Source organism: Arachis ipaensis, chromosome B6 (genome assembly GCF_059453495.1).
Source record: "Arachis ipaensis isolate K30076 ecotype BB chromosome B6, ASM5945349v1, whole genome shotgun sequence".
NCBI classification, from domain to species: Eukaryota; Viridiplantae; Streptophyta; class Magnoliopsida; order Fabales; family Fabaceae; genus Arachis; species Arachis ipaensis.
The window spans coordinates 20886003-20911606 of NC_142441.1; the positions used below are offsets into that span (position 1 = coordinate 20886003).

The 25604-nt window shown below is 34.0% G+C and overlaps 1 protein-coding gene across 1 annotated transcript; it reads left to right on the top strand.

Annotated features, from left to right (window-relative positions):
* The first annotated feature begins 23009 nt into the window (after positions 1 to 23009).
* Positions 23010 to 25085, top strand: LOC107648065 (transcription factor bHLH14-like). Its single transcript, XM_016352084.3, has one exon. The coding sequence runs from the start codon at positions 23345 to 23347 to the stop codon at positions 24824 to 24826; it is 1482 nt and encodes a 493-aa protein (XP_016207570.1). The 5' UTR covers positions 23010 to 23344; the 3' UTR covers positions 24827 to 25085.
* Positions 25086 to 25604: the final 519 nt, after the last annotated feature.

The following is a 25604-nucleotide window of genomic DNA, read 5'->3' on the forward strand; positions in this document are numbered from 1 at the left end:
CAATTTTGGTAATTTATTTTTTTGTAAATATATAAAGTATGGTGGAGATTTAAAAAAAAAAAACAAAGGAAGAAATTGAGTTAGGGAAAAGCTATGTATCTTCGAGCTTATCAAATTGTTAGAAAGGGAATAGAAGTAGAAAAAAAATTGTGTAAGGGTAAAAATAAATTAGGTCAAGCCATAATTTATTTTTAATAGATTAGATTTATAATGTATTTAACTAATTTGAGTCCAATATATAGTTTGTTATAAACTTTATTTTAAGTACTAAATCTGATTTATTATTATTGAATCTGATCTGACTTGAAGCCTGATAAAAGATATATATATATATATATATATATATATATATATATATATATATATATATAATGTTTTATCAAAATAAAAAATTTAAAAAAAATATTTATATACAATATACTAAATTCAATCTTTATAATAATATATAAAATTTGTAAAGTATTTATAATATAAAAAATACTTATAATAAAGTATAACAAATTAAAAATTTTTAATAACTATTTTAATTATAAAATTGTTTTTGTATTTATTTTTATTTTAATAGGTTCTGGTGGGCTTGACAGGCCTGTCAGGCAATTTTGTGCGTCTAGATTTAGCCTATTAATAGAATTAGGCTTTTAAATCAATTTGGGTTTGGAATTATTTTATAACAGGTCAGGCCAGGTTGCAAGTTTCTGGCCTGTTAAAAATAGCAAGCGACTTAGCGACCAACGAATTTTCTGCCTATTTCTCTGATGGTTGCAAAATCGAGTTAAAAATAGCGACTGATTTTGTGACCAAAAGAACTAAATACTAACTTTTCTATTTTGGTTGTTAAATTGGTCGTTAAATTAAAAAACTAGTGACTGTTTTAGTGACCAACTTTATTTTGGTCGAAGAAAAATAGTATTGGTCGCTAAATCGGTTTCTATTAGTGAATGTTCTTATTGGTCGATAAGATCTGTCGCTGAATGAATTTAGCGATAAACTTTTTCATGGTCCTAGAAATCCTATATCTATCGGTCGCTAATTATTAGTCGTTATTAGCAACCAATTTTTTCGGTCACTAAAATCGGTCGCCATTTTGATAATTTTTTGTAATGATGCTTCTTCTTTTTCTTCTTTTCCTCCTTTTTTTTTCTCATCTTCCTCCTTCGTTATTGTCATTCCTCCTCCTCCTCCCCTATTATTATTATTATTATTATTATTATTATTATTATTATTATTATTATTATTATTATTATTATTATTATTGTTATTATTGTTATTAGAGTAGTAAAGTATATTTTTTATCCTTAAAATTTACTAAAAATTTTAATTTTACTCCTAAATTTTAATTTGTCTCAATTTTGCTCTAGAAATTTTTTATTTACATCAAATCTACCCCCTAAACATTAACATCGTTTAAATTTTTAACAGATGTTAATGACGTGGCATAGAGTGTGTCTGATATAGCAAATAACTGAATAAGTATCTTAGTTAGCTAAAAATGTTTATTTTAATTATTTTTTTTTATTTTTTCTTTTAAAAATTATATTAAAGGAAGAAAAGGGTAAAAATCCCAATCTGAACCCTAGTATTTCTTCTTCTTCTTCTTCTTCATCTTTTTCTTATTCTTCTTTTTCGTAAGCCTCCATGACACTCCATAAGCAAGATACCTAAGCCATGAAACCACATCATAAGCCTTCATAACACTCTATTTATCTCTATCGCACTAGTGAACCATTGTCACTTCACCATCACTATTTCGCGTCAATTAATTAAACACCAGAAGCTGGGGCGCGGGCAAACGGTTAGCGGTGGTTTTTTTCAACCGTTGAAATAACCGTTGCAAAATGTGAATTAGTTTTGTGACGGTTATTACCCGCTGTAGTATGAGGGTGAAAAATGATATCTCCAATTTTGCAAACTGCCGCTAAATGCCAGTGATTTGAAAATAAGCCGTTTTGTGGCGGGTGATAACCGCTGCTAAATATCAGAAAATGGACAATATGCCTGTTTTGTGGCGGTTAAAAACCACCGCCAAATTCAAAATTCCCATTAAACTTTTAGGTTTTTTTTTATTATTTTTTCTGTTTTGAAAACGTCTGTTTATTAAACTTTAATTTTTTTATTTTCAATTAATTTAAAAAAATTGCAACCAAGTAAAATAGCCAAATAACATAACAAACCAAATTAAATATATGCAGACATAACATATATAATTAGATTGTCATAACACCATCCAAAATAAAGTAAGAATGCTTAACTTGAAGAAAATAAGCATAAAGCACTAAACCAATTTAAATGCAAAAGTATCTAAGAACATTAATTGAAATTTAAAATTTTTATTGCGGGTCGTGATTGCCAGATGAAAATGGCCCTGCGCGTGACGAGTCCGATGTACTGCCCAAAAAGGCCAGCTCTGCAACAACCTCAGCTGGCAAATTGCCTTCTTGTTGTTGGACTAGATATCCCAAGACCTTATATATCGACTGTCTCTTCACCTACTCTTCTTCTAGCTTAGTCGTCAATTCTGCAATCCTCCACTCGTACTCTTCATTGGGCTCTGCAGAACCCAACGGTTGTCCAGCAGTGTTACCAAAGACTTGGGTGGGACATGGTCCAGCACCTAGGGCACGAACACGTCCTAGGTGCTCCTTTCCGAGAACTTGTGCTAGCGAATATTTTGTGAAAGGTGCTTAGAGGATTTATCTTGCCTCTCAACATTCGCAATTGCTTCCTACAAATATACAACACATTGAAAAAGGCATGAGTTAACAGTAGCATAATATATACAGTAAGCTAAGTTACTTGAAAATTTCAAACATGACTTATACTAACAACACGCGCATCGGGATGGATATACGAGCTATTTTTTTTCTTATGAGTCATGATAAACAACTCTCCTCTACCAACGGGCCTTCCTTGCTCTTTCTCCTATATAATTGATATCGACACAATTATGTAAACAACAACAACATATTCAGTAAGATTAATCAAAATCTTAATGCAAATAATTACTTATTACCACTTCGTCTTTTTTTCTTGTCAATGTTTTCGAGTCTCCAGTATGTGTGTAAAGTTGCTTACTCCGATTTAAAGCGTTCTGTTTACACTTTTTCTATGAACAAATAACAGAACAAATGTAAATGAGAAAGAGATGTTGAATATAAAATGTAAGGGGTGTAATATATATACACATGTATGTTCTTATGGAAATAATAAAAAATACCAAGGCTTACCTTTGTTTCTTCCTTCTGGCGATAGTCAAGGAAGTTTTTCCATTCATTTTCTTCTATTCCTTTCGAGCGATGCTCAAGATTTTCCTCATAAGTCCTTATTTCTTTGTAACACTTATGATACAAGTTGTGCCTGGTATCCTTCCAATTCTTTCCTATCCTCTTCATAATTCCGCGCTTTATTTTTCCTCCAACATCATCCTCATAGTGAAAGACCCGCTGCAATTAGTTGACATTGTCATTAACCAAGACCAACTAACAAGCATAAGACTTCTAATTTGAAGAAATGCCACAACCATTATAGGCTAATTTAAATTGATAAAAAAGTGAATGTTTTGTGCAGCACAGTGAAAGGGGTCTCTGACTCCTTAGTTGTACTGTGTACCAAAATGCAGGAAGCTTGAGAACATATAGAAAGACAATCTTCTATTTAATATGCAATGGAAAAAACTCTCGAAGAGAAAGGGTTGAACTCATGTTAGGGTTTGAAAGGGAGAAGTCTCTCACTTGATGAGAATGACCTGCAGCTTATATCAGAGTTTGAGAGTTATAGAAAAGTTGGAGCGTATGGAGAAAACAGAAAATGCTTAGAATTAGGAGGAGATCACAACAATATTTGACCTATGGATTTAACATTAATCATTTCAAATATTTTTTTGTATTTTCAAATCACCTTAAATTTGTATTTTGCAATGTATCCCTATTCTTTTATTGTCGCCCCAAATCTGTTACGAAGTTACGGGATTAACTTAAACAAGTTAACTATTGCTTCTTTAAAAAATTAAATTGAACCACTTGCATAATTTATATGGACTTAAACTGTTAGGTTAACAAAAAAGTAGAAAATATCGGTTTAATTTCAAATGTTTGTTGAACTAATCAGTTATAAAAATCTGTGCTTATCAAAGATATATAAACGTGCCATTTCAATTAAATAAACTTTACTGATAAGCAATAAAATCAGTTTACACAAGTTCAGCACAAATTATTTCTAAAGCATCACTCACATATCTGGTTCTCCTCTTTTTGTGTTTCTCTCTAAAGATTTATTTATATGCTACTTTAAACTGTTTCAAATTAAATTGTTTTGATTTCACACGATGAATCTGTTTTTTTTGTTTTCCAGTTTTTTGAAGGCCTTAATTTTTACACTAACAGCCAGTTATATGGATCTTCAACCAGGTAAGTAACATTGTTTTTCTGCGTCTCATGTATGTACTATTTCAAACCTCATTTTATACTTTTTCTAATTTCAGTCTAAATCATAATAAACGCCCCTTGATAAATTAAATTTTTAACCAAAAAAAATATACAACTAAAAAACATGTTCACAATAGCATATAAAATTTAACAAAATTAACAAAATTTCAACCATTCAGAATCAGTAACCTAACCCAGCAACTCAAACAGTATTATTAACAACAAATCAACAGAATAAACCAAGCAAAAAGTTAAAATCAAATTCAACAAACAGTGCTTAATGCTGAATTCTGACCAGAGGAAGGGACAGAGAGACATCAGAAAAATAATCAATAATATTATTATGGCAATCTCAGCAACTCAGAATAATCAGAAATTAACGAAATCTCAGCAACTCAATATCAGTGAACTACCCCAGTAACTCAATCAGTAATTCAATATTATTAACAACAGATCAACAAAACTAGAAAAAACAAACTCAAGAAGCAGTGTTTAAGCTAATCAGAGGAAGGGACAGAGAGACAGAGAGTGAGCTTGACGGCGACAAAGAGAGAGCTCGACGGTGACGGCGAGGAGAAGAGAAAACTCGGCGGTGACGGTGAGGATAAGAGAAAACTTAGCGGCGACGGCGAGGAGAAGATAGAGCTCGACAACGGCGACGGTGAGGAATCTTCAACCCTGCTTGCGATGTCCAGATGACGCCGACGAACACAGAGAGAGCGCGCTCGACAATGACAACGACGCGGTGTTGCAGGGCTGTGGGGGCTGCGGTGGTTGTGGTGGGCGGTGGCTGTGGTACGGGGATGGGGGCTAGGGTTTTTTTGTTTATCCTTTTAATTTTCAGAGAGGATAGGAGGTGGGTGGGGGCCTGGAGGAGTGCGGAGCTTTCGAGTAGTCCAATAGGTTTAGGGGATTTTTTTTATAAAAATTAAAACAGCGCTGTTTTGGGGGATTTATCAAACCGCAAGACCTAAAAAAATCGACCGATTCTGCTGGTTCACCGGTTAACCACCAGTTTGACCGATTTTTTACCGATTTTTTGTTATACAGTTTTTTAGACGAATCGAATCGTTCTAGTGATCGTTATCTGGTTAACTCAGTTGAACTGGCCGGTCCGATTCGGTTTTTATAACTATGATTAAAATAGTATGATAATAATTTGAAGAGAAATGGAATTATGTCTAAATTTAATTTAACAAAAAAATATTATTTCTGATGAACTATTTTAATTTTATTTTTTAAAAATATATGTAAATAAAAAAAATATCTGCAACAATAATTAACACTGTTTCTAAAGAATAAGTTATGTCTTATTACATGTGTAAAATTTTTTTTGATGCATTGAAGTGGTTTCTTATGGTTAAGTTTATCTTTTTATTTAATATAAAACCAACTACAACTAATTATGGTATAATAATTTTTGCAAATTATAAAAATCCATTGAATATTGACTTTGTTCAATTTTTTCTTTCTCAAACCATTTCTATAACAATATATAAAGAGAATAAGAGAGTTTGGTGTCCAATTTTCACTTTTTCATCTTATTCCAATTACTAAACAATGATAACTATAACTATCATCTTAAAATTTGGTCAAAAATGTAATTATCAGTCAATTTTTTGGTTTTTCTCACACTATTTTTTGTTTACACATAACAGATAACCTAAGCTGATTTATTTTTTTTTTAATTTTAATTTCAACTGTTAAATTTAGATTTTTAATTTGAAAATATAAATAAAAGCATTAACTTTTTAAACGCTGAATTTTAATGATTATTTCAAACGAAGGAAATTGTAAAAAAATATAACAAATAAAGGTCAAAAAAGTAATTATACTCGTTTGATCTTTTTTTATCAACCCGCATATTTAGTATCATTTTCAACCAAAATAGATATCGTGACGATGATTAAAAGGTCCAAAGTTAAAATGAAATTCACGAAAGGCAACGCGTTTGGAATTTCTAATCTTCTGTGATTATTTTTTCTATTAGTGGTTATATTTTTTGTTTTGTGGGCAAGAATTTTATTATATTTCTATTAGTTTAAGTTCTTTATATTTTTTTAGTTTTATAGTAAAATTAAATCTCTAACTACTAACTTATTTAAAATATACGTTATATATAATGATGGAGATGAATCACCTTTTTTTTTTTATGTTATTTAACATATGTTAAAGTATATTTAAAAATGGTATAGAATAAAAAAATATATAATATCTGATAATCAACTAATAATTGAGAAATCTAAATTGGAATCGTAGGGAATCTTTTATTCTAAATTAGAAAGTGACTGACAATAAAATATAATTTATTGATTTGAATTTATAATTTCTTTTAAAATAACAATAGAATCATTATTGGATTTTAATATTTAATTTTTTCAATATTAGTTAACATAAAATAAAAACAAGTTTGACCAAATTGCATGACACCTAAACAATAATTTAGTTAAAACAAGTCGAAGTAATAAAATATTGGGTAAAGTATATTTTTTGTCCCTAAAGTTTGATAAAAGTTTTAAAAATACTCCTAAGTTTTATTTTGTTCCAATTTTATCCCAAAAGTTTTCGATTTGCATCAAATATATCCCTGACGGATAATTTTTAAAAAAATTTAAGACCAATTCAACAACAATTTCATAAGAACAGTCCTCAATACAAGCAAATCAAGCATAATTTTCATGCATTATTGTTAGATTGGTCTTAAATTTTTTTGAAAATTTAGCCGTCGAGGGTATATTTGATGCAAATCGAAAACTTTTGGGACAAAATTGAAACAAAATAAAACTTAGGGGTATTTTTAAAATTTTTGCCAAACTTTAAGGACAAAAAGTATACTTTACCCTAAAATATTTAATAAAGACATTAGTTACACATTCTTCAGTTTAAAGTACATTGACAAAAATTTAAATAATAACAATGCCAAAACTATAAAAAGTGCTAATAAGGCTATATGTGGTTGTATTTTATTTAAGTATTATTCGTCACAATTTTTCTTATGAAAATAGTAGTAAGTGAAGGAAAGATATTTTTTATATTGTGCAAACCTCACTAAATTTCATATCAACTATAATTCGCTAAACCTAAGTTGCTAGCTAAAACTAAATCGTAATAATTCTGATGGAGGAAAATTTTTACAAGTTTGTTTTCTCACTTTTCTTATGCCACTATTAATTAGTTCGATATATTTTGATACTATACTAGATATTGATAAAACCTGGATTTCAAAGTCACGGAATAGTGTGGAATATAGGCAAGAATTGAACAATTTTTTAGACTTTGTGTTTGCGAATGCATCCTCCGATGGCATGATAAAGTGTCCATGTCCTAAATGCGGGTTTCAACTTATGCAAACAATAGAGGATGCATACGATCATCTGTTATTACGATCATTTCCCCCTGGATATACTATTTGACTGCGTCATGGTGAGAAGCCGGTTGAAGAGAGATCCAGATTGGGACGAGTGGATGAAAATCTGATATCCCAAGTGAATCAAATGCACCAAATGGTCAACGAGGCATTCAATTTCACGATGCAACATGGGAGTGAGGACATCACAACAATCGAACATGCAGAAGATGATGAAAACGTGTTACCGTACTTATATGAAGATCCAAGTCGCGCGGTGCGGGATTTTAACGATCTACTATCAGATGGAGAGCAGGAGTTATATCCCGGATGCTCAAAGCACTCCAAGTTATCATTCTTAGTGAAGCTTTATCATATCAAGTGTATGTGCAGTGTCAGTGACAAGGCAATGTCCATGATTCTTGACTTACTGCAGGGCACATTCGAACAAGCAAAACTTCCAAAGAAAGTGTATGAAGCCAGGAAGACAATAAGAAAGTTGGGTATTGAATATACCAAGATAGATGCTTGTCCAAATGATTGTATGCTGTACCGAGGTGATGATGAGAACTTGACTAGGTGCAAGAAATGTGGGTGTTCAAGATGGAAGCAGAAGACTAAAAAGGGCTCTATTGTTAGGCTCAACGTACCTGTGAAGAGAAATGGAAAACCTATAGCAGCCAAGACTCTTCATTACTTTCCTCTCATACCACGGTTGCAACGGTTATTCATGTGCAGCAAGACATCAAGTGATATGTTACGGCATAAACAGGCGTGTAATAATGATGGTTTCCTTAGGCATCCAAGGGATGTTGAAGCATGGAAAAAGTTTGATGCAAAGTATACTAATTTTTTGACGGATCCGCGCAATGTTCGCCTAGTCTTGGCGAGCAATGGATTTAATCCCTTTGGGAATATGAGCACAAAATATTCCATCTGGCCTGTGATTCTTATTCCGTATAATCTTCCACCCTGGCTTTGCATGAAACTGACATCTTTCATTCTATCCACGCTTATTCCCGGGCCGAAAATGCCAAGTAACGAGATAGATGTTTACTTGCAGCCTTTGATAGATGAGTTGAAGCAATTATGGGATGGCGTTGAAACGTATGATGCCAAACAGGGAAACACTTTCAAGATGTGTGCGGCACTAATGTGGACTATCAGTGACTTTTCAAGATTGGGAAACCTATCTGGCTGGAATACGCACAGTGGGTAAGCCTGTCCTACGTGTAACTTAGATGCTAAGCCACATCGGCTGAAAGACAGTAAAAAATGGTGTTTCATGGGCTATTGTTGCTTTTTGAATCAGGGAGACAAATACAGACTAGACCGGAATAGATTTGACGGGCCGGTCGAAGGTAGAGATCCACCAAAGAAGTTATTCGGAACAGATGTATTGAGACAACAGTCTAATGTGCACGTTTCATTTGGGAAGAGTTCTACTATGACATCCAAAAAAAGACGTAATGGCCAGGATGCGGATGATGAAGATGACTCGCATTGGAAAAAGAAGAGTGTTTTCTTTGACCTCTCGTACTGGAAGGATCAGATGTTGCGTCATAACCTCGATGTGATGCATATAGAAAAAAATGTGTGTGACAATGTGGTCTTCACTATCCTAAACGATAGCGGCAAATCAAAAGACAATCTTAAAGCTCGTAGAGATTTACAATGCATGGGCATAAGGCCTGAATTATGGCTAGGGGAAGGTGATAAATATCCTTCTGCAATATTTGCGATGTCGAATTCATAGAAGGATGTATTCCTGAAGACTTTGCAGAATGTGGTCTTTCCAGATAGTTACTACTCTAGCAATATTGCTCGTTGTGTTGATTTGCGACAACGCAAGTTATTTGGGTTGAAAAGTCATGAATGCCATATTCTGATGGAACAATTACTCCCAATTTTGGTGAAGAATGCACTTCTGAGTCTGGTGTCCAATGTGATTACAAATTTGTCATCATTTTTCTGAGAACTTTGTGGGAAAGCCATAAACCCTATGCAGCTTGCTGAGTTTCAGAATCATGTTGTGCAAACCCTGTATCAGATGGAAATAATTTTTCCTCCATCCATCTTCACCGTCATGGTTCACCTCACGGTGCATCTCGTTGATGAGGTTACTCTTGGTGGACCAGTACATTATCGCACTACTAGAAAACTAGTTATTACAGACGGATATTTCCAACGAATTTTATCCCACGGAAATACAGAGGGAATTTCAGAGGGATTTTTTGTCGAAAAACAAAAAAATGGATTAGTATAAATTACAGACGGAAAAGAGAATCCGTCTATAATTTCGTCGAAAAAATTAATTTTTTTCCGTGAAAAATAGTTACAGACGGATTTGCCGTCTGTAATTAAATAGACAAAATGTTGCGTTTTATCAAATTATTACAGACGGATTTTTCATCTGTAATTTAAATTTTCCGTCAAAAATATTACATTAACCCTAGCTCAGATCTTACCCTCTCTCGATCCATTCACACTCCACACAAGTTTAGCAGAAGCTTCTTCCTCTCTCCATCCACGCTCTCCCCATCGCAGGAGCTTCTTTCACCGCCGCCGCTCTCCCCATCGCTCCGTCCACGAAGAAGCTCCATCACTTACGAGCTCCATTTTTCTGCTTCTGTTTGAGCTGTGTTTCAGTCCCCTCCATTTAGATCTGCGCTTCTGAATTTCAGATCGCATTCCGGTAACCTCTATTTCTCTTTTTTTTTCTGTATTCTCTCTTCGAGTTCTTCATTCACTTTCCCTCACTGCACATTCTTCTCGTCTCACGATCTGATCTCATGGCTCCTAACACTGTTACGGACTTTGTTTTCTTGTCAGATTCAATTTGAGACAATAATCACTTCCGTCATTTCAAAGATCGAACGCAGACATGGCAATCCTTTTGTTTCCTCACAATCCCGTACTTCGATATTTATTTTAGGCTTCTCTATCAGCTACAATTTTGATATGTGCATGTAATTTGAATCTATGATACATTTACATGGACTTCGTGTTGTGTAATTGTACACACTTGCCTTATAATTGAGATCTATTCATGGTGAGGTTTGTATTTGAATGTTCTTCAAGATTACTGTTGGATCTTCTGATTTAGCTTATGATACCCGGTGTTATTTCCCTTTCTCCTCAAATTTAGCTATGATATGTTGCTGTAAATTCTATTTCGTACAAAATTGGTGATGAATTAGATTATATGCAAGTTACTTGCCCATTGAGCGTAGCCAAAATTGTGAGGTTGGGGCAGTGCTGGATTCCTTTGCAAAATGATGCATTTAACTGGGTTGGGGAATACTTCAGTCTTTCTTTCTATTTGCTTGAATTATCTTATACAACTTTGAATTTATGTTCTGAATTTTTTTCACCTATATAGGTTGTACTTGCTGCATCCATTGTGGGCAAATCTGGTAAAGGTGAGACGTCTTGAATTGATGCTCAGTTAGGTGGTGCCTAAATCAATATGGATTAGAAATTGCTGTTGCACTGACAAGGGCTTCTTTCTTTTGGATGCAGTTCTGGTTTCTAGGCAGTTTGTGATAATGTTGCGCAGATATGTGTACTAGAGGTATATTGTATTCGCATCTAGTTGTAATTGCTTTGCCTAGTTCAATTTATGTATCCTTATTTATCTTAAATGTTCTCTCCTTTATTAATTATTTAGTAGTTCTGTGAAGATAGCTTACCTCTCTAAATTTATGTGAAGACAGAAAGTTATGAGAAGACAACTTACCTCTCCAAATTTTTTGGATATGAATTGTAGCATTTCTCAAGGTGATAAACTATTTTCTTGTTAAATGTGTATGGATTTGTCTCTTTTCATCATTATACGTATATATATTGCCAACTTCTCTTCATATCCCTCACTCACTTACTATATCCCTCGCTTCATCAATTCTCTCCCTCATCACTCATCATCATCTCCATGGCTTGTTGCAACTACTTCTTCAACCCTCAACAAATAGATGAATATCCTTTCCCACTTCCCATTCAATTTTCCTTATATGATTATGATTATTACTATTATTCCAGGTAATCTAATTAGATTAAATTGTTACAACACTCTATATATACTTTTTTTTGTGTGAATTATTTGCCACTATGCTGCATTTATTTATGTTCAGTCTATATTTCAGTGGAAACAGTAACGAATATCCACCACTGGAATGTTGGGCACACGAGTTTTCAAGACAAGACATGGAGTGTTACCCTTCACTTCCTTTTTATGAAACTCTCTCCATCGAACCAATTTCAACTATTAAAGGTATATATATCATGATGATGACTGATGAGTTTCTTAAAGTTTTTATTTGCTTTTTAGATTCTTATATTACTATAGCTACATATATTATACCTTGTCCTTAAATACATGCAGACTATGAATTTTATGATATTAAGAAAGGGTTTTCTGTCTGGAACGAAGTGGATGCCGGCTTTGATTGTTCGGAAAAAGTAGTTTCGTCATCATCATTAAGAAAGGCTTTGATTGTTAAATGTGTATGGATTTGTCTCTGTATTTCGCTGACAAATCAGAGGTACCGTTTTGTTTTTTCACAAGTTTCCTTCTTCAAATTGAACTCAAGTTTGGTTTTTTTGAAGCTTTTCATTGGGTGTCTTCTTGATGTTTGATAAAATGCCTGAACTAAAAATGAGAGTTTTTTTCCAGGTGAAAACTGATGGAGGAAACTCTAAGGGAAGAAGATGCAGCTAACTGGGTTTACAGGGGTGAAGGAGCTGTTCTTGTTCTTGCTTACAATGGATCAAATCCTTCTTTTGTGAGTTATTTTTTCTTCACTAATTGGGGTTTAACTACATGGATTGAATGACACAATTGCATGCCATGATAATAAATGCTTATGTTGGTACGCTTAATAATATACAAATTTACTAATATTTTAATTTGTGGTTCTTTGGAGTAAGGAGCACCATGTAAAAACTAGTGCTTGAGCTTTTGTAGTCTTTTGTAACCGTGACTTCATTGTCGTGAGTTTTTTGACATTTTCTAACTGTAGTTAGTCTTTTTGAACTATGGTCCATTTTTCCTTTCCTTATAAATATCCAAGGCTGGGACATGAAAAACTAAAACAAATTGCTTGTTGTGATTCACTATCTAGTTGTTGGGTATCCACAACCACAAAGTAGCTTCACCGTTGTTGAACTATATATATATAGTAACACCATCCCATCCACTTTACACTACCCAATCCTCATTCATCTTTCTTTACTTCACTCAAACTCATGCCAAAGCCACAACTAATTACTTTTAGAATGGCAAAATCTTCCTTCTTACTTCCATGCTTGATTCTCTTATTCCTCATAGCCTCTGAAACTGGTATTCTCTTCTCTCTATTTTTTATTTTCTTCTTCATTGTAATCGATGTATATAATCTTCATCTGTGTGTGGCAGTCACTCTATTGCAATACCATAGTTCACATTGTTAATATTACTCATTCTTTATCGATTCAATATCTTCATGGTGTTCTACGGTGTAATTCACTGTAGTTACTATTCAGTAATCTTTTATATTCAGACAACTTTCTGGTAAGCCTTTAGTTTGTATCAGGTGAATGAAATGCTAAGATATTCTTACTTCGTCCTTATTTTTTCGTACAATAAGAAACTATTCTTTTGGTTTGGTTATTCTTTATTTACTTATTTATTGTACTTGGTTATGTAATATCAGATTCTTGCCCTGACCCCAGCTTTTAATGTCACGGGGGATCATTATCCTTATTTCATCAAGTGCTTTCTTCCTTGTGTACTATCAGGAATTTGTGGTCCTTTGAGGAAACTCATGGAGCAGAATGCTCAAGCATTTAATCAAATCACAAACAATTTGTCTAGTTACAAGGTGAACTACTCAACCGAACCATTCTATTATTTTATTGCTGATTATAAATAGTTGCAGCTCTTTGCAAATCTTTATAATCTTAAGCCATGTTACTAACTAGTTCAGTGTCTAAAATATAAATTTGTGGCATTTCACCAACCTAGGTTTTTTTTCATAGATAATTGATTGATATCATGTTTAGGAAAGATGAAAATGTTAAGTAAAAGAAATCATCACATTCACATATGGCGTCAAAAGTTGTTTTTCATGGAAAACCTGAGCCATGAACTCTCTCTATCTCTCTCTCTCTCTCTCTCTCTCTCTCTCTCTCTCTCTCTCTCTCTCTCTCTCTCTCTCTCTCTCTCTCCTTGATTCTAATATATAGCTGTTATTAGAGCTTAAGCTTATTAGAAATTACTATGGGAAAAGACTAAATACTTGTTATTTGTGTAATATGAATTAAGCATGAATTTATATGCAAGTGGTTTTATGCTTTTGGATTTATTTTCCTTTCATGTGACTTTTGTTTACATTCTCTGCAAGTGGTTTTATGCTTTTGGATTTATTTTCTTTTCATGTGACCTTTGTTTACATTCTCATGTGATGTATATAATGTTGTTTTCTGAATCCATGCTGCAATAATGATAGTGTTCTTTGATAAACAGTTGCAGGATAACATTGACCTCTTTTGCCGCACAAGGCACAACATTTGTTCAATTCTTAATGAGTATGTGAATCCTCTAAATAGGACTTGATTAATACACTAATTCATTTTAGTTTTCATCTTCATCTTCATCTTCATTTTCATGTTGTACTTGTAATCGATGTATATAATCTTCATCTGTGTGTGGCAGTCACTCTGTTGCAATCCCTTTAGTGCTTGTCTTGCCTTATCTTTTTCGTCTAAACCAATGTCTCCGTCAGTACAAAGATACCGGGGAGAAAACTTGTCTTTTGAATGGTAAGAGCTATTTATTGCCTTAAATCGTGCTGTCTTTTTGTTTCCTATTCAGAACTTTTTTTAGTTATCAATTGTTGGTCTAAATTTTGCAGGTTTAGGAAATTGATGTAATACATTATTCAACCCCTCCACTGCTACTCCGCCGCCCTGGATAGCAACTTCCTCCTCAGCTCGGCCCGAGCCGTTTCCTCCAAATGCGCCAAATGTAGATCACTAGATCCAGGTGTTCTTTTCTTGTGTGTTCTGGAATGAGAGCTAATTTTGATTGCAGTTTTGGAATTGAATTTTGGAATCCTACTCGAACTGAAATTGCTCTTGATTATACTGGTTGAAATTCAAAATTGAAAGCTAATTCTTCTTCTTCAGCCAAATCTGTTGCTTCTTCTTCGTTTTTTGCATAAATAGACAAAGATGAATGTTGAATTATTGCTCGATCTGCCAGCTCTATTGATTTTGTTTGTTGTTGAGGTTAAAATGTAAAATTGAAATCTGACGAGTCTCCTTCTTCTCCTTTGATGTGAACTTCTTCTGTAAGTTTTGGATTCCTTGCTGATTTTGAAGCTTTTGCTATTGTAGACTCTAATTTTGCAATTTTATATTCTGAATATGAATTCTAAAATTGGAGATATGTGATTATTGAATTTTCTGCTGCTAGCTTTGCTGAATTGTTGTTGAGTAGTGAAAATTCTGTATTTGATTTGGCCTGAATCTAGAAAATTAGAGGCTCCTGGAGTCGTTGATGATCGTTGATTTGGCTGTGGTTACTGTTCTAAGGTCATATAATGAGACTGCATTTTTGGTTAGTCAAAATTATCCTGTCACCATCTTCAATTAAGCTCTGTCATATAAGCTCTGGCCCTGTTATTGTTTCTAGGCTAGTATGATTTTCCCTTGAATTCATGAAACATGTTTGGGAAGGAGAAGGAGTCATAACTTATGGCCAAAAACTAATTGGAGCAACTGATTCACAGAAATCTGCACCTGGAACTATTGTTAAATATTGACTCGTATTTAGGTCACAGACCCAGATAACTCATCACAGAGCCTTTATGAAGCTTGGACTAGTTCTGGCATCTCTCCTTTGGTAAGCATATTGCAACTGTCAAAAAATTAGTAAAGTAGAAGCATGCAATTTACTATGCTTTTAGTTTCAACAAATTGGCCAGTGATCAGTATGTGATTGGAAGATTAGGTGGTGGAGGATCAGATTATAAACCTTTTGTGCAGCATGTGGGAATTCTATCAATTGATATAGCCTTTGGAGGAGGTACATAACACATTAATTTAATCACTAAGATTCGGATGCGTTAATAATACTCTCTCTGCGTTAATAATATTGACTCTTTGTGCCAGAATTTCTTGTGCCAAAAAAGAAAGCATCAGTGAGAATTTCTTGTATATCAAGAATGCTGTTGTATCATCAAACTTAACTCCTTGAGGCACCAAATTTAAGAGAACAGTGGTTTTCTCTAGTTGATGATTTGCTGCATTAGCTCCAACAATGCGAACCTGGTTACGACTCAACAAAAGACTGGCTGCAATTTCCTCAACTAGCTTGAAAACCAAAGGGAAGAACTTGTATATTGCAATGCTGATGTGGAGTTTAACTTGAAGTGGCCACACAACCACAAGGAGATCTAGGAGGTGTATTTGTTAATGGCTCTGAGCAAGTCACCATCATGCAATCTAAAAGGAATAGGATCAATATAAAATCTTGTTTGTTTAAATTGTTGAAAATGAAGGAACTAGTAGTGTCAATGAGTAATGTAAATAGTTATAGTTCTGTCAATGGTTTATTTTTTTGGGTATCTTTTTATTGAGATAGTGAGATATTGGCCAATGATGTTGAAAAATAACATCTAATTTTATAGGTATCATGTAATGAATATTATATTTATCTATATGATTTTTGGCCTCTTTTTTTTTCAATTTACAGTGTGTTTGATGGAGGAAATTTAAAAAATAAACCTAAAGTATTCATTTTGCAATAAAAAAATTTAAAAAAATTTCTATTTTACTCTACCGACGGATTTACAGACGGGTTTTCTGTCTGTAATCATAGTGTGAGATGATTTTTCAAGGTTCAAATTATAGATGGAAAATCCGTCAGAAAATCTTTCTGTAATTACAGATGAAAAATCCGTCAGAAAATCTGTCTGTAATTATAGACGGAAAATTCGTCTGTAATTACAGACGGAAAATACGTCGGAAAGTTCGTCGCCTTTGGAAAATGGATAGAAAATTTACAGAGGAAAAATCCGTCAGTAACTGGTAAAAATCCGTCTGTAATTTTCTGACGGAAAAAAAATCCGTCAGTAAATAATTTCCGACGGGGCTTTTACAGAGGGACAAAATCCGTCGGTAACCAAAAATCCATCTGTAATAAAGACTAAATCCGTCTGTAAATCTGTCTGTATTAATCCATTTTCTAGTTTTGTTGGTGGATGTATCCAATAGAAAGGTTAGCTTGTTGATAAACCCCTTTAGTACACTCAGTTGAATTAATTGTGTATATACTAAGCATTTTATTGTATTTATAAAAAAAAGGTATTTAGGACGTCTAAAGCAATATGTTCGTAATAGGGCATAATCAGAAGGCTCAATTGCAGAAGACTATTTATCTGAGAAAATCCTGACTTTCTGTTCTAGATATTTGGATAATATTGAGACTAGAATCAACCGACCAGGGCGAGTTGATGATGAGCCCATTGATGTTCTTCATAATTCAGGGGAAAGTATGTTCCCAGCTATTGGAAAGGCATTAGGGGCTGTTTCGCATTTTGAACTCACTCCAATAGAAAAACATCAAGCTCATCATCATGTACTAGTCAACTGCGATGCCGTGGTTCCGTTTGTTGAGTAAGTATACACATGTATTTCTAAAACACCAATATAACTCTTTTCTCCCAATGACTAGTTGGACTAATTTTCTTTTCTCCCATAAAGTACATTTAGGGAAAAGACAAAGCGAAGCTTGCATCATCAGACAAGGTCGCAAGCTAAGATAGATAGTGTCGTCCATGCAGAATTTTCTCGGTGGTTCAAGCATGAGGTTGACAGAATACTAACCTAACCGATGTGTTTTTAGCCTGGAATTAGTACTATATGAAAACCAATTTTAATATAAAGCATGAATGTTATGTGGTTCCAGGTTCCTATGGAAAGTACGCTTCATTCGAAAGACTTGAAGTTGCTTGCGTGCGGTCCCATGATTCAGGCAAGATATTTTGGGGCGTACAATGTTAACGGGTACAAGTTTAGAACTATCACAAAGGAGAACGGGCTGAAAACACAAAATAGTGGAGTATATGTATCATCTAATACAAGAATTTATGCAAGCATGCATGATAATAAAGTGGCTGTTGGTGGTGTTCTGTATTACAGGAAAATTGTAGATATAATTAAATTGAATTATAGCTGTTCCTTCACAGTGGTTTTGTTCAAATGTGTTTGGGCTGATATCACTACCAGTAGAGGCATCAAACAAGACCATTTGGGGGCTTACCAGCGTTAATTTCTCTCGTCTGATACACACTGGTAATCGAGAAGAAGATGAACCGTACATATTGGCATCGGAAGCTCAGCTTGTATACTATGTGGATGATGAAGTAGTTAAGGAATAGAGTGTTGTGGTTCATGTGAAACCACGGGATTTGTATGACATGGGAGAAGAGAATGAAGAAGCTGAAGTTCGATTTTCTCCACAGCCAGGGTTGAACATGTCAGCGGAAGGTGACATTGGAGATTTACTGTTGACAAGGGAGGATGATATAGAAGACCTCATAGAAAATGCTTCAGAGAATTTCGATGATGTCACGTGATGCTTATATGAAGCATTTTAATGTAATTTAAAAAGAATCTTTTTGTCATAAACTAAGTTAAATAAACTCAACATTGTACATTGTTTTCTTTGGTTACTTTATACTTGTGTAGTTTTTATTTGTAGTTAAATATTTATGTTATTGTGAATTTTCATGAGTAAAAGTAGATTTTTCATTTCTTTCAACGATTTTAATACAGAAAAGTTAGTTTACGTTAAATCCTTAATGCTGTTTCAGTTGTTGTTTTTCTTAGGGCTGCATTTTTGATAATCTTGCTATCTATTATTCAATATAATTTCACTAGTGTTACGTTTTGAAAACACTAGTGAACATAACATGACGGTGGTGAAAACTGAGGACTTTTTGTCATCCTCTGCAAGCACAACAATTGCTACAGAGCTTCTGTTTAAGAAATTTTCCCAAACTACTAACAAGAGAGATGGTAATTGTCGAAAATTTGTGTTTAGTTTTAAAATTGTCTTAGCATATTGTCATTTGGTTTTTTTTCTAAGTCAGTATTTAATGACTTCGGAATTCTCAGTTTCTTATATGTATACTCATTTTGTTTTGTGCATGTTGATATTTTCAGTCTTAGCTGAATATTCTGGAGAAATAGTTTCTGACAGTCTAGATGGAGAAGAGTTTGATTCAGAAGACAATTTAGATGATATCTTATCTGTTGCAGTTGACAAATCCATGCAGTTTGATCTCAATAAGGTTCCGAAAGAAGACAATGAAACTTTAGAAGACCAACAAACACAAGATGATATACATATTAAAAAAGGTGCTTTGATCTGAACAAAAGGTGGTATGGAGATGAAATATCAGATCCTGTAAAATGTGAAGCCCATAGATTCTTGACAGAGTATTTTTCGCCAGGTCAATACGATGTTGGAGAGAAATTTTGATATTTTATTATAAGAGTTACATTGATTCCCTTAATTTAATGATTTGGGTCGCAGTTGTACATGTTTATCTACTTTTAGAGTTTCTTGATTTAGGTTTAGTAAGGCATAACTTCAATGAGGTGTAACTTTGATTTATGCTCTCTAGAACTTTATTTTAACTTTATAAATTCAAAGTATGATTTTATTTTCTTCTTTTACATCCATGTTTGAATGCAAATTTAAATGCCAATAAAGTAAACAAGAAAATCTTATTGGTAAATTTGTTCACATGAGTTAACATATATAGCTTATTTAACTTGTGAATTTTTTTTTTACGTAAAACGAATATAGAAAAAGTGTTACGAGTTTAAGTAACAATGATTTAAACATATGTAGCTTAAGATAGTAGTCTTTACTTAACTAGATTTTACCCAGATGGTTATTAATAAAGAAAACATTGAAATATGTGGTAATACGCATTTTGCGGTAGTTTAAACAAAACCGCCGCAAAATGTAAAACAAGAACTCACCTGGTGGTACATATAGCGGCGGTTTCAAAAAGACGCCGCTAAATGCAAACCTGATTAAAATATAGTGGCGGTTTGAGAAAATCCGCCGCTAAATGAAGGCCTGATTGCAGCCCCAACCCCCTAACCGCCGCTATATGCGCCGCAAGTTGTCCTTTTGCGGCGGTTTTATAAAACTGCCGCAAAATTTCCGTCGCTATCTACCGTAATTCTTGTAGTGCATTAACATACTTAAGTTTACTCTTATCACTACAAAATCTACCCCTATGATGAACCTTAATACAAAAATCATCTATTTCTGCCATCATAAAAAAGTTTTCTAGAATAGAGTAATTTATTAAATAAAAAAATAGAACATACAAATATTGCATTTTTAGATAAACTGAAACCCACAGTTCCTCATTACACAAATACCCTAAATAGCAATCAGAATGTGGTAAAAATGAAAAAAGCAAACCCTAATCATTCAAACATTGCAATTTTAATAATAAAATCGTGGCCTACCTGAAGAGAATCCTTGATCAGAATGGCAGCTAGCTCTCTTTTTCACAATGCTTGCGTCGCCGTCCATCAGTATTTTGTTGTTGACCAGTGGCTAGCTCTCCCTAGTCTTGCAATCATCGTTCTCCTTATCTTTGTTGCTCTCTACTCCTCACCGGCAATAAAAGTCTCTGCTCCCGCGTCAAAAAATGAATGGCGTCATAGGTTACTCAACATTTCTCTCCCAGAAACGTCGCTAGGCTAGCTTCAACGGCGTCACCACCAAAGTTCTTCTGCAACGTCGTCATAGCAGTTGAAAGGAATGGCGCAGCGAGTGCTCCCTCCAAGTTTGTTCAACTGCCTTTGTTCTTCCACTTTTCTTCCTCTTCGTTGCTAATGAGAGGAAAAGAAATCTCAGAAAGAGTTTTGAATAAAGGAAGACAAATTGTTTAACTCATATAGGAGTGTTTTGGAGATTTTACTTTTTTTTTTCACATTAAACATGATTTTTGCCATGTCACTAACGACTGGTAACAATTTAAACGCGGTTAACGTTTCAAGATAAATTTGATACAAATAAAAAATTTTTGGGACAAAATTAAAATTTAAGAGTAAAATTGAAACTTTTAATAAATTTTAGGGACAAAAAATATACTTCACCACCATCACCACCACCTTTGAACTTTTTTATGAATGACATAGAAATTTGTTATGAATAACACATCAATTTTTAGCGAATGACACAAAAAAAATCTTCAAAAGATCACACGTCTAAAACCAACTTGCTCAACCAATAAAATATGTTTAAATTTATTTTAAACTCAAAAGACGCATCAAATTATTACAAATAACACAAGAGTAGCTAAATTTCTTATATATTAGTTCAATATCACACAATCAATTTAGTGATAATAAAAACATATTATTTAATAAGAAACGACACAAAAACTTTTGGTAAATGACACAAGAAATTTTTAAAAAATTACAAGTTTAAAACCTTAACTCATTCAACTAATGAAATACATTCAAATATATTTTTAAACTGAAAAATAATTTGTTGTAAATAATACAGGAATAGCCAGAGACGTCTTATATATGAGTTTAATACCACCCAACTAGTCCAATGATAAAAAAAGTACATCGTTTAGTTAAAAATGACACGGTTAAAAAATTTATGTGCCATAATTAAAAAATTCCTATGTCACAATTAAGAAAAAATTAAGAAATTTTTTGTGCACGGTTAAAATATTTTGGTGTTATTTTTTTGACAATTTTACACAATTCAAAATTTTTCTTCCTGCGTTATTATCATGATCATCATCTTCTTCACATTCTTATAATTCTTGCTTCACAATTTCAACAAAAACCTATGTCATGGTTAATAAATTTTGGTTTGAAAATTAAGAAACTTCATGTGTTATGGTATTATTTTTTTTATAAATTCTATACAATTCAAAAATTTTTCTCCTCTTCTTATTCATCATCATTATCTTTTCTTTTTATCTTCTTCTTTTTTTACTTTTTCATCATTTTTCTTATTTCATTCTCTTAATAAGAATAAAAAATATTTAAAAATTAAAAAATACTGTAATAACCACTAGAAGAAAAAAGATGAAAAAAATAAAAAAAAAAGACAACAACAACATCAATAAAAAGAACAATGATAATATATATATATATATATATATATATATATATATATATATATAAAACAAAAAAGAATACAAAAAATAATGTATAACAGGACCGTATTGTTTTGCTAGCATTACAGTAACAAAATGTTAAATTAAGAGTTAATAAACCCATGAAAACGTAACGAGGTTCTTGCTTTGAAGATAAAATAGGAAGAGTAGTAAAAATAACTAAACGACTGAATTCCCTCCTACTCCTAATGTGACTACTTTTGATCCAATTCCTGGCTAGTCATTAAAACCTGAATAATAGTCACCAAAAAGGCAAAAACTAAAACCTGAATAAACTAGTATGACCTGGCGTGATGAAATTATATTATTGAAACATACATAAGTGAAAATTGGGCATTATAAATGAAAAACCAGCATATAATTATCTTGTAACTGAGTATTATTAGAAGATAATTTAGTTATATACATTAAATCAAATTATTTAATATTTTTTAACTATTAATTTTTTGAAAATGTTTGGTAACCAAAGAAAATCAGCCAAAAACAGCCATAATTTGTCTTATTTAACATTCATTAATTGTTATAATAATTAATTAATACTAAATAACACAAATTCTGTCTGTTTTTTGTCTACCTAACATTACCCTAATTTTTTATGTGAAAATAATTACATATGAATTTTTACTTTTGTTGATATATAGTTGTAAATTTGTAATTGATTGTGGTTACCTGAAGTAGTGGAGCAAATTGAAGCACAAAAGATAGAAGGTTTGATTCCGATGTATAACGCCATGAAAGTGGTATCCGGACTCCGGTTGTTAATTCCCATCATAGTCGTACTCTGATACGAAAAAGGACAAGGCAGTTAATGCGACATAGTAATAGCGGGAGAAGTAAATACTTGATTTAACTCCTTAATTATTGTATGTATCCCACATTTACTACTATACATGGCATGAACATAATTGTAAACATGGCTATTTCATTGATTCATGTAAGACAGTGATACCCTACAAGGCAATAATAATATATAACTTGGCCGGGTAACCTGTCGATCGATGGTATGTCACTCGCTCACATACACATACACATACACATACACATACACATGCACATACACATACACCCATACCCATACCCATACTCAAGCGCCTCGCTTTCCTTTCACGTGCTTGTGGTGGCCAATAGTGACACCCAATTGGACCCAATTGCCGCCATTGACATGGATGAAACCTACCCTTTGATGATCTACCCTACTTTACTCTCCTTCTACCTCTTCCCTTCTTATAATCTTCTCTCCACTCTCAACCAGCCACCTTCATTTTAATTTGCTGCTTTCTGTAATTTTTCGCATTCTGTTCCAAACATTCTAAACGCTTGTTGCTGATTTGTTGTAAGAAGCCATCAAATCAAATCAAATTATGGAGGACATGATAATCTCTCCCTCCTCATCATCTTCTCTGGTGTCTATCCCACAAGAAAACACACCAACCCTTCAGCAAAAGCTTCACTTCCTACTCCAAAACCAGTTACCAGAATGGTGGGTCTATGGCATCTTCTGGCACACAACCAACGACGACAATGGCAATCTCTTCCTCTCCTGGGGAGACGGCCATTTCCAAGGCGCCAAAGACGCCTCCTCCCCGAGACTTATTCCTCATTACCCCATTTCAGCGACGGACAGATGCAGAAAGTTCAACAACAGCAACAATAACAATGACGGAGAATGGTTCTACGTGATGTCTTTGACACGCACCTTTCCTATGGGCGAAGCTTCATATTCTTCGCTACCCGGGAAGGCCTTTGGTTCGGGGTCTCCCATCTGGCTCAACGGGGACCTTCAATTCTGCGACTGTGACAGAGCTAAAGAAGCTTACATGCATGGCATTCGAACTCTCGTACACATTCCAACCACAGATGGCGTTCTTGAAATGGGTTCCTACGATCTCATCACTGAAAACTGGACTCTCCTTCAACAAACCAAGTCCCTCTTTGGATCGCAACACCAGCAACTCAATCCTATACAGTTCTTCGACGACCAGAACATCTCCTTCGCTGACATTGGCATTATCGCCGGCGTTCAAGAAGAAGAAAACTCACACGAAGAAGATGCCGTCAGAAAGAGAAAGGAAACGGAGGCACTCAACAACAAGAAAAAGAATAAGGATCACTCGTCAATGGGGAAGTTTGGATCATCGCGTCAATCGTCCTTCGTGGATTCGGAGCATTCAGACTCGGACTGTGGTGCACCAATGGCGGCAGCAGAGAAGAGGTTGCCGAAGAAGAGAGGGAGGAAACCAGGGATAGGGCGTGAAACCCCGCTGAACCACGTGGAGGCAGAGCGGCAGCGGAGGGAGAAGCTCAACCACCGGTTCTATGCTCTGAGGGCGGTGGTTCCAAACGTGTCAAGGATGGACAAGGCTTCTTTGCTTTCCGACGCGGTGTCTTACATCAACGAGCTGAAGGCAAAGATCGAAGAGTTAGAGACTCAGGTTCAGAAGGAGTCATCGATCAACAACAATAATAAGAAGGTGAAGGTTGAAACTGGCGACAGCATGGACAACCAGAGCACCACCACAACCTCCTCCGTGGACCAAAACAATAACGAGAATGAGGCGGCAGAGGTGCAGGTCGAGGTGGAGGTGGAGGTGAAGATGATAGGAGAAGAGGCGGCGATGGTGAGGGTTCAGTCGGAGAGTGGGACCCACCCTGGTGCGAAACTGTTGAATGCATTGCGGGAATTGGAGTTTCAAGTGCAGCATGGAAGCATTTGGTGCGTCAACGAGAGCAGCATCATGCTCCAACACGTTCTTGTGAAGCTTCCAGAAGGGATCACGATGAGAACTGAACAAGCGCTTAAATCTGCCATTCTAAGCAGATTATTGGATCATCATAATCAGTAAGCAAACAAGAAAGTATCATCACAATATTCAGAACTCATCGATCACGTCTACCTACTTCTCTGCTTCGTTTTGTCTTATGTTTTGTTGCCTTTTCTGTTGCGGCCTTGGCCCTCGTGTTCTTCATGATTATGGTCATTATTATTTAGTTTTGTCTCTACCTACCTACCTACCTACTTGTACGTCTAAATTGTAATAATGATCTTTCTAGCTACTAGACATCTTCAATGTTTATCCTTCTTCTTTTTAACCATTTATTTCATTTTGGGTGTGGTTCGTTTTGGATATCGTATGACGAATGCTTGGATTTTATTTCTTTCACTTAATTACGTAATTATTATGTCTCAAATATCTAATCTGGTTTGATCTCTATGCAGTTTTTCATTCTTTTCCCTTGGAAATGGTGTTTAAAGGTCATGAGTGAATGTATATAAACTGCGGAAATGTTGGGTAACAAAGAAAAATTAATAAAAAACAGTAATAATTTGTCTTATTTAATATTTATTAATTGTCGTAACAATTAATGAATACTAAATAAGACAAACTATGGCTGTTTTTGGCTGATTTTCTTTGGTTACCAAACATTTTTTGTAAACTGAAACCAACCCCTAGAAAATTTTGATATATAAACTGTACTACTGTGATCGTCGTCATGCAAATTAAACATGTGTACTGAACACGTGACTAATACTCTTGAGAGAACTGGTTGACTTATTAAATGCATGACAGAAAATTAAAGTTATACTAATGGCAAAAGAAACTTAAGCAACAAGCTTTTAAG